The 16,470-nt window shown below is 42.5% G+C and overlaps 1 protein-coding gene across 1 annotated transcript in view; it reads right to left on the bottom strand.

Annotated features, from left to right (window-relative positions):
• Positions 1-479: 479 nt before the first annotated feature.
• The window catches only part of LOC122670540 (WD repeat-containing protein 55-like), a 37,654-nt gene continuing 21,663 nt past the window's right edge, over positions 480-16,470 (bottom strand). Inside the window, exons 11-15 of the mRNA XM_043867465.1 lie at positions 16,381-16,427; positions 16,079-16,152; positions 3,416-3,471; positions 1,014-1,143; positions 480-801 (exon numbers count right to left, since the gene is read on the bottom strand). Of these exons, the coding sequence (XP_043723400.1) occupies positions 728-801; positions 1,014-1,143; positions 3,416-3,471; positions 16,079-16,152; positions 16,381-16,427 (381 nt within the window). The 3' untranslated portion in view covers positions 480-727. The remainder of the gene's footprint in view (positions 802-1,013; positions 1,144-3,415; positions 3,472-16,078; positions 16,153-16,380; positions 16,428-16,470) is intronic.

Raw genomic sequence — 16,470 nt, 5'->3', positions numbered from 1 at the left:
CATGAACTATTAATTCTTCATAATCATGTAAACAAATGTCTGAAGTTTTCTAAAGACCATATTTACAACCAAAATGAAAGCAATTCATCCTAGGTAACAACCAAAAGAAGACTATAGATTAGCTTAAAAAAGTCTCCTAAGAAAAATCTTTAACATATATAATACCTGCCCGATTGTAGAAGAGTTGGAAAAATCAAAAACAAAAAAAAAAAACCTTCAAAGCATCTCAAAGAAATCGAGGAAAATGTCACAAACAAAAACTCATTCCAAACGACCTAGCCAAAACAGCCATTTATGATCTGGCTAAACCAACCATTGGATAGACAGGCAATCTCTAGACTGGCCACACGGCAAACTTCATGGTCCAATGCCGTGATTCCCCCCCATCCGTTGTGTTCTTACTCTTGTATAATGATCCATCAAACTTAAATCCAAATGCTGATTTCCTGCAATTGTTCAAAACTGTACTCTTGATGGATATCAACTTCCAGGGATGAAACTTACCATGTGAATAGAGTACATGGGCTACGTGTCTGAAATTAGAGCATCACCCAGCAGAGCTTGGCTATGGTTCCTCACAACTGCACTAAAAGAGTTTAATAGCTAATGGAATTCACTAACTGTCAAAATTTGCATAGATAGATGCATAATATCCCTAAAATGGGAATTCCCTTTTCACACACGGCAAGTATAAATTGAGAGGAAAGCACTAATCCCTAACATTTCACTACAAATCCACAAAGAAACTGCTGGATGCGTTGTTAGAAGCATGTCCTTTATTTGCGTTTTTCCTCCTTGTCCCTGTAAAATACAAGCAGGCTTTTTCAAATCCAATGCCATAAAACAATACAGGCAATATTGATCTTCATTATCAAACAAATTTCAAATATTTCAGCCTCAGTTGAGAGAGGCTGAAAACCTTAATAGTATTCATCTTAAATAGTAGGTATCCGCAAATAGAGCATAACAATGAATCATCACTGTTTTCTAACAAGTGGAGATACTTGACACACCTTTGGAGGATTTCTGAGGGGTCTTAATGTCCACATCCATCTCATCACTATCACTGTCACTGTCAGCCACAAAAGCCTCACTCTCCATTTTATTTGCTCCACCTTCCAATAACTCATCCAAGTCCCAGAGCTACATCCAACAAAATGCATAGAACCAAATAGCAAAATATTATTAAATTCAATCTCTGGTAACGGTTGAGGTAAAGGGGAGATCACATCATAGCTACAGTGGTCCAATACTAACTCATGCACAAAAAAAAAAAGGTGGGGGACGGAGGGGGGGGGGGGGGGAGGGGGAAACACTAGATTACCTAAAATTGAGATTCATTTTACAAAAGTAACCACCTAAAGGGTATTGTAAAATTACCCAAACAGTGTCCTTCCCTCTCCCACCTGAGTTTTCTGACAATTTTGCAACACCAACCCCCCCCCCCCCCCAAAAAAAAAAAAACAATTTCCTCTTCCTCCCCTTTCAAGCAATCACCCCTCACATTCCCGTCTCTCTTAACCATCAATTCAGTATTAAGTGACCTGATCAGACCGAAATATGGGTTTCACCCCACCACCCAATAGGTCGTAACACCCCATATCTTGTAAATTTAAATAATGTATTGGTTATAGGCATGGGTTGATTAATTTAGGTTCATTTGAGAGGAACTGGGTTGATGGGTTCAATTTGGATTAATTTGGTTCAAATGGGTTCTTGTTGCATTGGTAAATGTGACTTAAATGGTAGGTTGCATGGGAAACTGCAAAATATGGGTAAGGCTCCGTTGAACACTATTGGCTTGTGGGGATAAGAGCTACGGGCTACGAGGGGTAGTATGGAAAACTTACCAAAGGAAGGAGGGAGTAAAGGCTTGTATGAGCTTTACTCATTCTACTACCAAGTTTGAAAGACAAGAAAGAAAGGGGAGAAAGAAGAGAGAAATAAGAGAGGAAATAGAGGAAGTTGGAGCTTTTGAAGATTATTTGTTGCAATCAAGAAGGGGATAAGGAGGAAGGTGGAAGGAGTAGCTCAAGGAGTTGATTCTTCAAGAAGGTAGGTTCCCATATCTCCATTTCTGATTTGGGGGGAATTTTGGGTTAAGAATTCTGAAATAATAAGAAAAAAAAGAGAGATGGAGAGAAGGGTGCATGAGAGGAGAAACCAAGAGAGAGAGTTTAAGGGGAATAGAAAGAAGAGATAGGGGTCTGGCTGGCCTGGTGAAAACCCCCTCTTGTGCTCTAGTGTGTGGGTGGTGATGCCCATTGTAAACACCCCATTTTCTCTTCCCAGTTCCCACCCATGTGGCTATTCAGCCACTGTTTGACCCCCCCAAAAAAAAAAAACAGAAGAAAGAGAGAAATACGAAAAGGAAAGAATGAAAAAGAAAACAAAGGTTGAAGAAGATATGGTCTATAGCAATGTTTTGTAATGGGCTCCTATATGGGCCTACATTATGGTTGGTTGATATGTCACTAATTAGAGTATGCAAAAATATATAATATGCTCTCACAATGTGAACTAGAGTTTTATAATTTATGTTGTTTTGGGAATGAATGTGTATATATATATATATAGCACGCTGTTATGAGCTATAAACTAATGGAATTTTTGCTATTATTATGGTTTCACAAGATGATTTAAGCATGTCAAATTGGCTGTTATGCCTTGTTGTATGATACAAATATGGCATATATATATATATATGCACATACATAAAGATACGGTTAGGGGAGATAAAAAAACTACTCACTAAATCATGATCAAGGGACTTTAAGTAAAAATCAAAGAGATGAGCTTCAAGTTAGATAAATTCCGTGTTAGAACCTAAGGATAGCTATATTAAATAATAGAAGTCAAATCGGAAAATTTAGAAATAAATTTAGTGAAAGAATAACACATAAATAAGGTTCCTAGCTTACGCCTACCTTAAGGGTAATATGTACATAGGTGGTGGGAACCCATATTAGGGAATGTAGTAATGGGAAAACATGATTAAAAGAGGGTGGACTAGGCCAGACAAATTAAATAAATGTACATAAAGCGAATTATTTGACTGACTTGAACAAATATTCTTAAATTTTGGATAATTGGGATGCTCACCTTCTTCTTTTTTCGGGGGGGGGGGGGTGTTTGGAGTGGGGAAGTGTTGCAATGAATTTTACTTTTGTGTATGATTTCACATGACCTCTGCCACCACCCAACCCCTGGTTGTAGCCCCTTTTCTCGTACTTTTCGTAAACAATATCCAATTGTTTAAAATTAGTCATTGATAGTATATTTTGCACTATAAAAACTGTCAAATTGTCCTTTCACATTTTCAATATTAGTGAAGACCACCAAAGGCCTTTATTTAAGTTAAACAGCCCGATTGGTAAACAGAGGCAGAGAGAGAGAGAGAGAGGCATCCACACACCTTCAACATTTGATCATGTGAAATACTGCCCAGAAGCTTCCTATCAGAAGAAAAAGCTGCAAAATCAAGTAATACGTTAGGCACAAATTAAAGGTCAGTAAAAGGTCAGAAGCGAGATATCCTAGCTCATCATTTCTTTAGTTCTACCCTTCATAAGTTTCTTAGTACAAAGCCGTTTTTCCACCAAGCATCAGACAAGACAGTAGCCCATTGAGACCACCAACTGAAATGTCCAAACATATCTGTTTCTGGGGAATTATTCTCAGGTCAGACCAGCAGTTGTGGCAGTTGATTCTTTCAGACTGCCAACCAAAGGGCGTACCCAGTGCACGAGGCTCCCACCACTGTGGGGTCTGAGGAGGGTCATAAGGTACGCAGCCTTACCCCTGCTTTCACAGAGAGGCTGATTCCAGACTCGAACCCATGACCTCTTGGTCACAGTGGAGCAACCTTAACCATTGCACCAAGGCCCGCCCTCTCTTCAGACTGCCAACCACAACCTAACAGCATTGCCTAAAGCTACAAACCCAGAAACAGAAGTTCCAGTGACCTGAATTATATGTAGAATACAGTTTCATGGATACAACTTCCACAAGACGAATTCTTTGGCATTAATCATTGTTGAGATTAGGCTACGTTACCCACTAGGGGGTAACCTAGTCCTATTTGCTTTTTATTACTTATTTTAGTTGTGTTTTAGTTGTTTTATTTCTGGTTTTTTCCCTCTTACGATTTCTATTTGGGATTCCTAGTTCTAATGGGAATTCCTAGTAGGAATAGGATTGGGGGGATTCATATCTCTGCTGTAATTTGTTTTTATTATAAAAAAGAGGCTGGGGTGATCGATTCAGATCATCCAAGCATTGATTCTCAAGGCTGTCAACATGGTATCAGAGCAGAATCTGATCTAAGAACAGCTTTCTCGATTTCTGGTTCTCTCCTTCTAAGTTTTCTCTGTTTTTCCCTTTCATTCGATCCCATCCTTCCCCCCCCCCCCCTTCTTTCACTCGATCTTCTTCACCTTTTTTTGGTTTCTTCTTCTGCATTAGGGCAGATCTAATGAGGTGATCTATTGTTTAGATGCGGCCCTAATTAATCACCTCATCCCTTCATGCTTTAAGAAGCTTTTTTTGGATCGATAGCTGCTGCCCTCTCCTCTGCGATTTTGTTTGGAGTTCTCCCCACCTGCAGATCAGTCTCCTCTATCAATCTGACACTGGTTTGAATATTGGGATCCATTCCTGCAGTTTCTATTGGACAGCTGCTATCACAGGTTTTCTTCTCCAGATTGAAGCACTTCCTCCATCGATCTCTATTCAGGGTTTTGCACAACAAACCCTAACTTTGTCGACTTTTGGTTCTTTTTTCTGGAGAAGCTACTTCATTACCAATCAGTACCATCAATGCAGTTTATTCTCAGCCTTTGAAGACCTTATATCTGCAGTTTTTTCTCAGCCTTTGAAGACCTTATATCTGCAGATTTTTTCCTCAGCATTTGAAGACCCCTAAAACCAGATCTATTACCTTCTTAGGGTTTTTTCTTAAACCATGCTTCTCGGTTCTGGTTTAAGGGCAGTTGGTTGCTGTCTTCCAGCTCTTGTTGTTAATACCACAGGGCAGTCTGCGATCAGGATCTCTCTGCAGATCTGTTTTTTTGTTGTTTTGCTTGGCTGAAACATGGGTGACTCAGAGATGACTACTGCTACTTCTGGGGGAGATCAAACAAGGTCTGATTTTCTTCCCTATGCTGCTGCCATTAAACTTGATGGTACCAACTACTTCATTTGGGCCAGATCATTATTCCTAACAGTGGCTGGTAGGGGACTCACTGGTCATCTTGCTGGCACCACCAAACAGCCTACTGAAGAAGGTGCGGCTCGTACTAAATGGGCTGCCAATGATGCAATGGTAATGTCCTTTGTTCTGAACTCTATGACCACTGACCTCTCTAGTCGGTATCTTCTCCTTGACACTGCTACACAAATATGGACAGCTGTCAAGGGCACTTATGGTCGTTCAGGTAGTGGTGCTCAGGTATATGAAATTAGGAAGACACTCCAAACCACTACTCAGAAGGAGATGTCTGTCACCAAATACTATGCTGCCCTCAAGTGTTTATGGCAGCAATTAGATCACTATGCTAGGTTTCAGCCTACTACTACTGCTGATAGTGCTGCCTACCACACCTATGTAGACCAATTTCGTGTCTATGATTTCCTGGCTGGCCTCAATGATGACTATGACCCTATTTGGGTGCAAATCCTTGGACTGGTTCCTTTCCCCACACTAGAGGAGACCTTTTCTTATGTTCACAGTGAAGAAACAAGAAGGGCTACCATGATGATTACTCCTAAACTTGAGCGATCAGCCTTACAGACTGTTGGCCCCATTCCTGTTGCTTCTTCTAACAGCATTGCTGCTTCTACTACTACTACTACCAAAGAGCCTGTTAAGTGTGAGCATTGTCACAAACCATATCACACTAAGGCTCAGTGTTGGAAATTACATGGAAAGCCAACTGATTTTGAGGCTAAACGTGGTCGTGCTAAGTCTAAAAACAAAGCCAATCACACTGAAAGTGTAGCTCCAATTCCCACTGCTGACATCCGTTTCTCCTAGGAAGAACTCCAGGCTCTACGTCGTATGCTGAACACAACTGATGCCTCTACTACGTCTGCTGCCAATTCAGGTTCCTTCTTTGCCCGGGCAGGTATTTCCTTTGCTGGTCATTGTGCATCAGTAGCATCTACTCCATGGATCATAGATTCTGGTGCTACTGATCACATGAAAGGTTCTTCCAGTCTTTTTAATACATATTCTCCTGCTTCTGGTAAGGATAAAGTCAAAATTGCTGATGGGTCTCTCTCCTCCATCTCAGGGAAAGGATCCATTGGTTGCTCTCCTTCCCTTACACTATCATCTGTGTTGCATATTCCCAAATTTACAACTAACCATCTTTCCATTAGTAGTATCACTAAATCCCTGAATTGTAAAGTGACTTTTTTTCCCACTCACTATGTCTTTTAGAAACTGGACTCGGGGAAGACGATTGGATCGGGTAAAGTGCATGGTGGATTGTACCTACTTGATGGCGATCCTAAACATACTCAGACTTTACCTTCGGCATCTTTCTCCTCTGACTTACATAAATGGTACTCTAGACTAGGCCATCCCCCCTTAGGTACTTTATCCAATTTATTTCCTGCATTAGTTAAAGACTGTAATAAGGAAGACTTTTTTGGTGAGCCTTGTGTCTTGGCTAAACAGACACGTTCAATTTATCCTATTTCTAATAAAAGATCGTCTTCCTTATTCCATATTGTTCATACTGATGTGTGGGGGCCTAGTAGGAGAGCTTCCCTGACTGGCCATCGGTGGTATGTCACTTTCATTGACTGTTATTCTAGGTTCACTTGGGTATACCTTATGCACACAAAAAGTGAAGTTTTTTTGTGTTTTTAGCAATTTCATCAAATGATTAAGACCCAATTTAATGCCACTCTTCAAATTTTAAGGAGTGACAATGGAAAAGAATATATGGAAGGTCAGTTCCAAAAATACCTTGCTGCACATGGAATCCTCCATCAGACCAGCTGTGTCGATACTCCAGCCCAAAATGGTGTGGCTGAGAGAAAAACCGCCACCTCTTGGAAGTGGCTAGGGCTCTTATGTTTGCTCGCAATGTCCCTTCCCTGTATTGGGGGGATGCTGTCCTTACTGCAGCCTATTTAATTAATCGGCTGCCCAGTCGGGTTCTTCTTTCGAAAGCCCCTATTGAGCTATTACTTGGCGCTTTTTCCTTTATAGTCCCACCTAAGCTATTTGGCTGCATTTGTTATGCCAGGGATACCAGGTCCCCTGGTAAACTTGACCCACGTAGCCTCCGCTGCATTTTCTTGGGATACTCTGCTACCCAAAAGGGGTACAAATGTTACTACCCTCCATCACGCAGGACTTTTGTCAGCATAGATGTTGTCTTTCATGAAAATGGTCCATATTATGTGTCCCCACCTCTTCAGGGGGAGAGTGTTAGTGAAGATGTGCCGACTATTGACTCTCCACCTCCACTTCAGTCTGTTTACCATGAGTCTGAACCAGTTCGGCTTGCCCTTGGTACTCCCCCTGAGTCAGGGGGAGAGGTTCCTATACAGGGGGAGACCATTTCTATTCAGGGGGAGCAAGCTACCCCAGTCCAGACTCCTGTCCAGAGGACTATTAGTGAATTTCAGAGGAGGATTGATGCCAGTAATATAAAGACCTATGCAAGAAAACATAAGGAGATTCAACCAATTGTTGCTCCAGTACCCATCCAATTGCCGAACCCGGATCCAGAACCTTCCTCTTCACCTGGTAATGTTCCTGATTTACCTATTGCTCTTCGCAAAGGTGTCAGATCTTGCACTCAGCATCCCATATCTCATGTTGTTTCTTATGATTCCTTTCCCCATCCTTTCATGCCTTTGTTTCCTCTCTTTCTTCTGTTCGTATTCCTAACAATTGGCCAGAAGCTTTATCAGACGGAAAGTGGAAGGCAGCTATGATGGAAGAAATGGAAGCCCTGGAAAAAAATAACACATGGGAGCTTGTGGTTCTTCCACGTGGGAAGAAAACCGTTGGATGCAAATGGGTGTTTGTGGTGAAACAGAAGGTGGATGGCACTGTGGATAGGTATAAGGCACGACTCGTGGCCAAAGGGTTCACTCAGACATACGGCATTGATTACCAGGAAACTTTTGCACCTGTTGCCAAGTTAAATACTGTTCGTGTGTTATTATCTTGTGCAGTCAACCTTGGATGGGATTTGCAACAGCTAAATGTAAAAAATGCCTTCCTAAATGGAACACTAGATGAGGAGGTGTATATGGACATTCCACCAGGGTTCTCTTATGACAGAAACCAAGGAAAAGTATGTAAACTGAAACGTGCACTTTATGGGCTGAAGTAGTCACCTCGAGCATGGTTTGGGCGGTTCCACAAGGCCATGATTTCTGTGGGCTATAAGCAGAGTAATGCTGATCACACACTCTTTATAAAGAGGATTGGTGATAACTCACTGTTCTTATAGTCTACGTTGATGATATAGTGGTTACTGGCAATGATGGTGATGAGATCAGACGGTTGAAGACTTTCCTTGGACAAGAATTTGAGATTAAAGATCTAGGGAAACTACGATACTTTCTTGGGATTGAAGTAGCCAGATCTTCTAAAGTCATTTTTCTCTCCCAGAGGAACTATGTCCTAGACTTATTGGCTGAGACCGGGTTGCTTGGCTGTCATCCTTCAGATACTCCTATGGACCCTACTGTTCGACTCAAGGAGAAAGAGGGTGAGCCTGTTGATAAAGGCCGGTACCAAAGACTTGTAGGGAAGCTGATTTATCTTTCACACACTCGTCCTGACATTGCTGTCGTCGTGAGTACTGTGAGCCAGTTTATACATGATCCCTACTCTTCACATATGGAGGCTGCTCTTTGTATCTTGCACTATTTGAAGTCAGCTCCTGGAAAAGGAATTCTTTTGTCTACGCATGGTCATCTACGGATAGAAGCATACACTGATGCTGATTGGGCAGGTTCTGCAGATCGCAAGTCTATCTCGGGGTATTGCTCCTTTGTAGGTGGAAATTTTGTCACGTGGCGTAGTAAGAAGCAAAATGTTGTTGCTCGTTCTAGTGCCGAAGCTGAGTTTAGAGCTATGGCACAGGGTATTTGTGAGTTACTCTGGCTTAAAGGGCTGCTACAAGATCTTGGTGTTCCTATTCGTCTTCCTATGATGTTGTATTATGACAACAAGGCTGCAATCAGCATAGTACACAACCCAGTGCAGAATGATCGTACCAAGCATGTTGAGGTGGTAATGTAATTCCAGATGGATGTCAATCCAACTAAAACCAGAACCAGAATCTGCTTGGGTATAATGCAATTGGTTAGGGCAGAATGGAGGATTAGATGAACTGAGGGTTAGGGTTAATGGAGTTAGGGTTTGATGGTACGGATAGGAGAAGAAGGGTTAGGGGATTGGGATGAAAGCTTACTTGTGTTGGATGGATCCTTGGACTGAGAACAGATCTGAGTAACTAATCTTTGAACCTTCACACAATCGGCGAACAAACTTGACAAACTTGAATGCACTCGAAGGAGAGAAAAAAGTGAACTAGTGAAGGCTATCTCACCTCACCTTCACAATATCTCGGACAGTGGAATGCATTAAAGCAATAATCTTCTTCATTAAATCGTGGGGGGCTCAATGGAGCTCTTTACATTATATAGCCTTCAAGGCTGGACATAAAATAAATCCTAACTATGACTAGGACTCAAAATAGAAATAGGAATGCCAACTAGGACTAGGACTCAAAATAGGAATGCTAACTAGGACTTAGGACTTCTAATTAGGATTCAGATTTGCACTAGGAATCCTAATTAGATTACAACTCAATAAAAATAAAACAAATACTAAAAATCCCCACGATTGTTGCTAGTGTAGGGATTCATCCCTACACCTACCCGATGGTTACTTAGGCTGGTGTAGGGAAGAATCCCTACACCTGCGGCTGGTTTTAGACAGCCAGTTTACATCAACTCCCCCCTTCTCAAAAACATTCGTCTCCGACGAATGGATGAAAGACATGTAGCGCTCGTAGAGATCAGGATCAAGGCGCCTGAAGTCGTCGGCGTGAATCCAGGTACTGTCACTATCAGGGCGATCCTTCCATTTCACAAGGAAAGAGTAATAGCCGCGACCACCCCGCATAGTAGTAAACTTGTTATCAAGCACATTCTCAATGACATCGCAATGGAGTGGTAAACGTGGGAGGCGAGAGCATGTGCGATATCACCGTCGTCCGAATGGTGGCCGACATAAAGAGTGAGATCGGCCACGTTGAAAACATTGTTAATCTTCATAGACGGAGGAAGCTCGAGCATATAGGCATTGGTCCCAATGCGTTGTTGCACCTTGAAAGGACCCATTTTGCGAGGGTGGAGCTTGTGATTGGTTCCAGGAGGAAGTCGCTCAGGAGAAATACGAACCATCACCAAATCACCAGGTTGGAATTCCACGTATCGGCGATGACGATCAGCTGCTGCCTTGTAACCTTCATTGTTAATAGCAATGCGTCGGGTTCGCTCGGTATGGACCTCGGTGATGTGGCGGAGGAACTCATCAGCGTCCACACTAACACGAACATGAGGAGGAAGAGGAAGCAAGTCCACGGGGCGCTTGGGTTGCAGACCCAAAACAATCTCAAATGGAGTACGGCCAGTGGTCCGATTGACAGAACTATTGTACGCGAACTCGGCGATATCAAGGACAGAAGGCCAATCTTTCGCATGATCACGAACAAGACATCGGAGGAGATTGCCTAAACTGCGATTAACCACTTCAGTCTGCCCATCTGTCTGGGGATGAAAGGCGGTGGAGAACTTCAGCTTGGTATTGGTCTTCATCCACAAGGTCTTCCAAAAATAGCTAGTGAATTTGACATCACGATCAGAAACAATAGACTCGGGTAGCCCATGAATACGTACGACCTCTTTGAAGAAGAGCTTGGCGATGTGACTGGCATCAAATGTCTTCCGACAAGGAATGAAATGAACCATTTTCGAAAACCTGTCCACCACCACAAATATAGAGTCATGACGCTCCCGTGTAGATGGGAGGCCGAGAACGAAATCCATGCTGATATGTAACCAGGGTGCATGAGGCACTGGAAGAGGTGTGTAGAGGCCCGTGTTTTGCTTATCACCCTTGGCAAGCTGACAATCTCGACAACGCTGAATCACCTGTTGGACGTCACGCTGAAGATGTGGCCAATAATACAAATCAGCAACTGCAGCATATGTCTTGCTAATGCCAAAATGCCCTCCCATGCCACCGCCATGTAGTTCCCTAATGAGGTGCTGCCGAAAGGATGTGTTAGGGATACATAGGCGTGTCCCGAAGAAGAGATATCCATCACGTAGGGAGTATTTGGCATCGTTCCCCTCTTTGTAATGTAGTATGAATGGGGGAAAAATCAACATCAGTGTGTACTCATCTCGATATGTTCGATGCCTGTCTTGTGAGTAGAAGAGGTGGATAGGGTGAGAACTTTCCGACTTAGCGCATCAGCGACCTGGTTCTCTTTGCCTGCCTTGTACTTCAGAACGAAATGAAACTCCTGGAGATAGGCGATCCATTTAGCATGGCGGTTGCTTATGGATCGCTGAGAATGGAGATACTTAAGGGCCTCATGGTCAGAGTATAGAATAAATTCTTTGCCCACAAGGTAGTGTCTCCAATGCTTTATAATCTGGATCACTGCATAAAGCTCCAAATCATAGGTAGAATAACGCCGCTTAGCATCGTTGAGTTTCTCACTATAGAAGGCAATGGGATGATTTGATTGCATGAGAACTCCTCCAATCCCAACATGGGATGCATCTGTAGCCACCTCAAATATGACATCAAAGTTTGGGAGCCGTAGAACAGGTGCCTCGGTCATCTTTTGCTTGATCAAGGAAAATGCTTTGGTAGCAGCCGGTGTCCACTGGAATTTGCCCTTACTTTCTCTCATGCACTCAGTAATGGGTGCCATGATGCCGCTGAAGTTTCGAATAAAACGCCGATAAAAGATGCTAGGCCGTGGAAACTCCTAACCTCTGTCAAGGTGTGTGGCATCGCCAATCGACTATGCTTTGCACTTTCTCCGGATCAGCTTCAACCCCTCTGAAGATATAATAAACCCAAGGAAGATAACCTTAGGTAACATAAAAGAACACTTTTTGAGGTTGATGAAGAGTTTCTCTATACGTAACACTCTCATCACTTGCTTTAGATGATCGAGATGCTCCTCGGTGGTGTGGCTGTAGATAAGAATGTCATCAAAGTAAACCACAAGAAACTTACCGATGAATGGACGAAGTACTTGTGTCATTACACGCATGAAGGTGCTTGGAGCATTTGTGAGACCGAAAGGCATCACCTTCCATTCATATAGACCATCCTTTGTCTTGAAAGTAGTCTTCCACTCATCTCCTGGGCGGACCCGAATCTGATGATATCCGCTCTTTAAGTCAATCTTCGAAAAGATGGAAGCACCTGTGAGCATGTCTAACATGTCGTCAAGTCTTGGAATAGGAAACCTGTATTTGACGGTGATCTTGTTTATTGCCCTGCTATCAATACACATCCTCCATGTACCATCTTTCTTTGGAGTAAGTAATGCTGGAACAGCACATGGGCTCATGCTCTCAACAATAAACCCCTTGCGAATCAGGTCATCTACTTGTCTCTTGAGCTCGGCATGCTCAGTAGGGCTGAGACGATAAGTGGGCAGATTTGGTAGCACCGAACCTGGTACTAGATCAATGGCATGCTGAATATCCCTCATAGGAGGTAGCTCATCTGGAAGATCGTCTGGTACTAGATCTGAGAAATCATCAAGCAGATCTTTTATGGATTTGGGATGAATAGTGGTAGGGGTTGGTGACACTGCTCTTGTGACCAGGGCTAGTATCAACCCCTGTCTCTTCACTTGTAGTAAGGAATTCTCGGTGAGGCAGGGACAGAATTCGTTGCTCCATGGGTTGTGCTTTAGTAGTACTAGTACTAGCATGTGGTGCCTTGCTGCTTGACCCTCCTTTCATTGGCTGTCTATTGTCAATAGTTTTCAAGACCTGTTGTCGCTTCAGCTGGGCAGCTCTAAGCCTTGGCCTCATCAATGGTACATTGAGGGGGTTGAGAACCAGTGGTTTCCCTTTGAAGTCAAAGAAACACTGATTTTTTGTACCTCCCGTCAATACATTGTTATCATACATCCATGGTCTCCCAAGTAAGACATCGATCGAATCATAGGAATTATATCGCACTGGACATTCTCCTCGTAACCAGAAATCTTGAGTGGCACTCGAGCATCGCTGATTAACCTCTAAAGTATCATTATTAAGTAAGGATACCTTGTATGGTTGTGGGTGAGGTTCAGCTTTAAGCTTCTCTTCAATGACAAAAGCTTTGGAAACCACGTTGACACAACTACCGCTGTCCACGATCACTTGTGCTGTTGCTGTCCCGCTATCCATCAGTGTATAAAAGATGCAATGTCGACGCCAGTCCTCTCCTTTAGATTCGGCAACCAGAATGCGAGTTACTACATTTACCTCATAAATTTCGTCTTCCAAAGTATCATCATAGTCTTCTCCTTCAAGAGCAGCATTAACGGCCCAATTGTCATTAAACTGCGGGTCACAAACTTGGACATCTGGACTAGTTTCCATGGCTGCAATCACTGAATTGGACTTCCCTCTTTGGGGGCAGTACCTTGCATAATGACCATCTTGTTGGCAATGGAAACACTTGTTAGGTGTTTGACTACCCATGGGGGCCTTACCCTTTTCCTCTGTAGTTGGTGGAGCTCGGGTAGGGAAACCACTAGATCTGTTAGGAGTAAAGGTTCTCCTAATATCACCGGACTGCGGTGTGAATCTTCGCGGGGCAGCCTTGATTAAATCTTCAGCATCCATGGCCTTTTCAAAACAGTGATTCAAATTATATATTTCAACCACGCCTATCTTGTCTTTAATGTCAACCCTCAATCCCAACTTGAAACGGGATATAAGCTGGTCATCATTCTCATCTACACCCGTACGTGAGAGTAAGTCATTGAATTTATCAATATACTCCTCAACTCGTTAAGGTACCTTGTCGTATAGTGTTCAGCTTGATCATGCAAACGCCTCGATAAGAAGGAGGTAAGTACTTCTCTTTGAGAATCTCTTTCATAGCTGCCCAAGTAATTGGTTCCATGTGACGATGGATCAACCTGTCTTCATGTGTACGCCACCAATCTCTGGCTCCTCCAGTTAACTTAGTCGTGGCCAGCTGCATCTTTCGGTCTTCAGACAACCGAAACCACTTGAAGTAGTCATCTAGAGCACTCAACCAGTCATGGAATGCAATAGGGTCATGTTTCCCGTTATATTCCTTCAGATCCAGTTTTACCTTATGCTTATCATCACGATAATACTGATTTCCATCGTGATCTTCATCTTCTTCATAGGTAGAATTGTTATTGATCCTGTGTTGCGTAGTGTGGGAACCCTCTCGTGGTAACCTACGTGGATGTCGGTTGTTAGTGTATGAAGCAAGCAGACTTCAGCTTTGTGATATTTGCTTGTGGAGGTGCAGTAGGACCTTGTTGTGACAAGACATCAACCTTGTTGCTTGATGGTCTTCACATCTTGAGATAAAACCTTGACTATCTCAGCCGATTCTTGTAGAGTGGTTGGGTCACTTGATTTTGGAGAACCCATAGCTAGGCTTTGATACCAAATAATGTAATTCCAGATGGATGTCAATCCAACTAAAACCAGAACCAGAATCTGCTTGGGTATAATGCAATTGGTTAGGGCAGAATGGAGGATTAGATGAACTGAGGGTTAGGGTTAATGGAGTTAGGGTTTGATGGTACGGATAGGAGAAGAAGGGTTAGGGGATTGGGATGAAAGCTTACTTGTGTTGGATGGATCCTTGGACTGAGAACAGATCTGAGTAACTAATCTTTGAACCTTCACACAATCGGCAGCAACAAACTTGACAAACTTGAATGCACTCGAAGGAGAGAAAACAGTGAACTAGTGAAGGCTATCTCAGCCTCACCTTCACAGCCTATCTCAGGACAGTGGAATGCATTAAAGCAATAATCTTCTTCATTAAATCGTGGGGGGGCTCAATGGAGCTCTTTACATTATATAGCCTTCAAGGCTGGACATAAAATAAATCCTAACTATGACTAGGACTCAAAATAGAAATAGGAATGCCAACTAGGACTAGGACTCAAAATAGGAATGCTAACTAGGACTTAGGACTTCTAATTAGGATTCAGATTTGCACTAGGAATCCTAATTAGATTACAACTCAATAAAAATAAAACAAATACTAAAAATCCCCACGATTGTTGCTAGTGTAGGGATTCATCCCTACACCTACCCGATGGTTACTTAGGCTGGTGTAGGGAAGAATCCCTACACCTGCGGCTGGTTTTAGACAGCCAGTTTACATCAGGTGGATAGGCATTTCTTCAAAGAGAAGTTAGAAGAAGGGCTGATTTGCATTCCCTTTGTAACGTATACTGATCAACTTGCAGATATCTTCACTAAGGGATTGTCTGGGAAACTGTTTCATCCCAATCTAGTCAAGTTGGGCATGATCGACATCTTTGCTCCAACTTGACGGGGAGTGTTGAGATTAGGCTACGTTACCCACTAGGGGGTAACCTAGTCCTATTTGCTTTTTATTACTTATTTTAGTTGTGTTTTAGTTGTTTTATTTCTGGTTTTTTCCCTCTTACGATTTTTATTTGGGATTCCTAGTTCTAATGGGAATTCCTAGTAGGAATAGGATTGGGGGGATTCATATTTCTGCTGTAATTTGTTTTTATTATAAATAAGAGGCTGGGGTGATCGATCCAGATCATCCAAGCATTGATTCTCAAGGCTGTTAACAATCATAAAATAAATATTATGCAGATCAGGCTTTTAGGATCACAGCAATATATCAAATTTTCAATCAATATCTCCCCAAGCAGCAAGATAAATGATCCACGGTGTATGGGCAGTGAGAAGCTGCTCTGCATAGGCCATGGGGTGTCCTAGATTTCCTCAAAAAGAAAGAGATCAGAGATCGTACCAAGGCGCTCAACAGGATATTCTGAATGCTCTGCCACTGGTTGAATTACTTGGTTGGGTAAGATGCCTACCAAGCTGTACATGAACTAGGATATTCAGTAATGGGAGAAAAAAGAAGAGAGTACTTAATCTACCTATATGTATGTCATATACATGGCCAACATGTACGAAGATGGCCTTATGTTAATCAAAATATAGTAGAACCACGTAAATGGCAATTTCCACCTGCCTGCATGCAGGACACATGCCAGCAACAACAGTTTCTTTACATCCCTTTACTTTATACACAAGAAATCTTCTCACCTGATGAGTCCATTCTCTGACCCAGTAATAACTCTATCTTCATCAAGCTGACACATGAAAAGCACACTACTAGTTATTTACTTGAAAGCA

This window comes from Telopea speciosissima, chromosome 8, assembly GCF_018873765.1.
Source record: "Telopea speciosissima isolate NSW1024214 ecotype Mountain lineage chromosome 8, Tspe_v1, whole genome shotgun sequence".
Lineage (NCBI taxonomy): Eukaryota > Viridiplantae > Streptophyta > Magnoliopsida > Proteales > Proteaceae > Telopea > Telopea speciosissima.
Note: the sequence above shows the minus strand (reverse complement) of the source record. Positions and strands in the feature narration are given on the sequence as shown.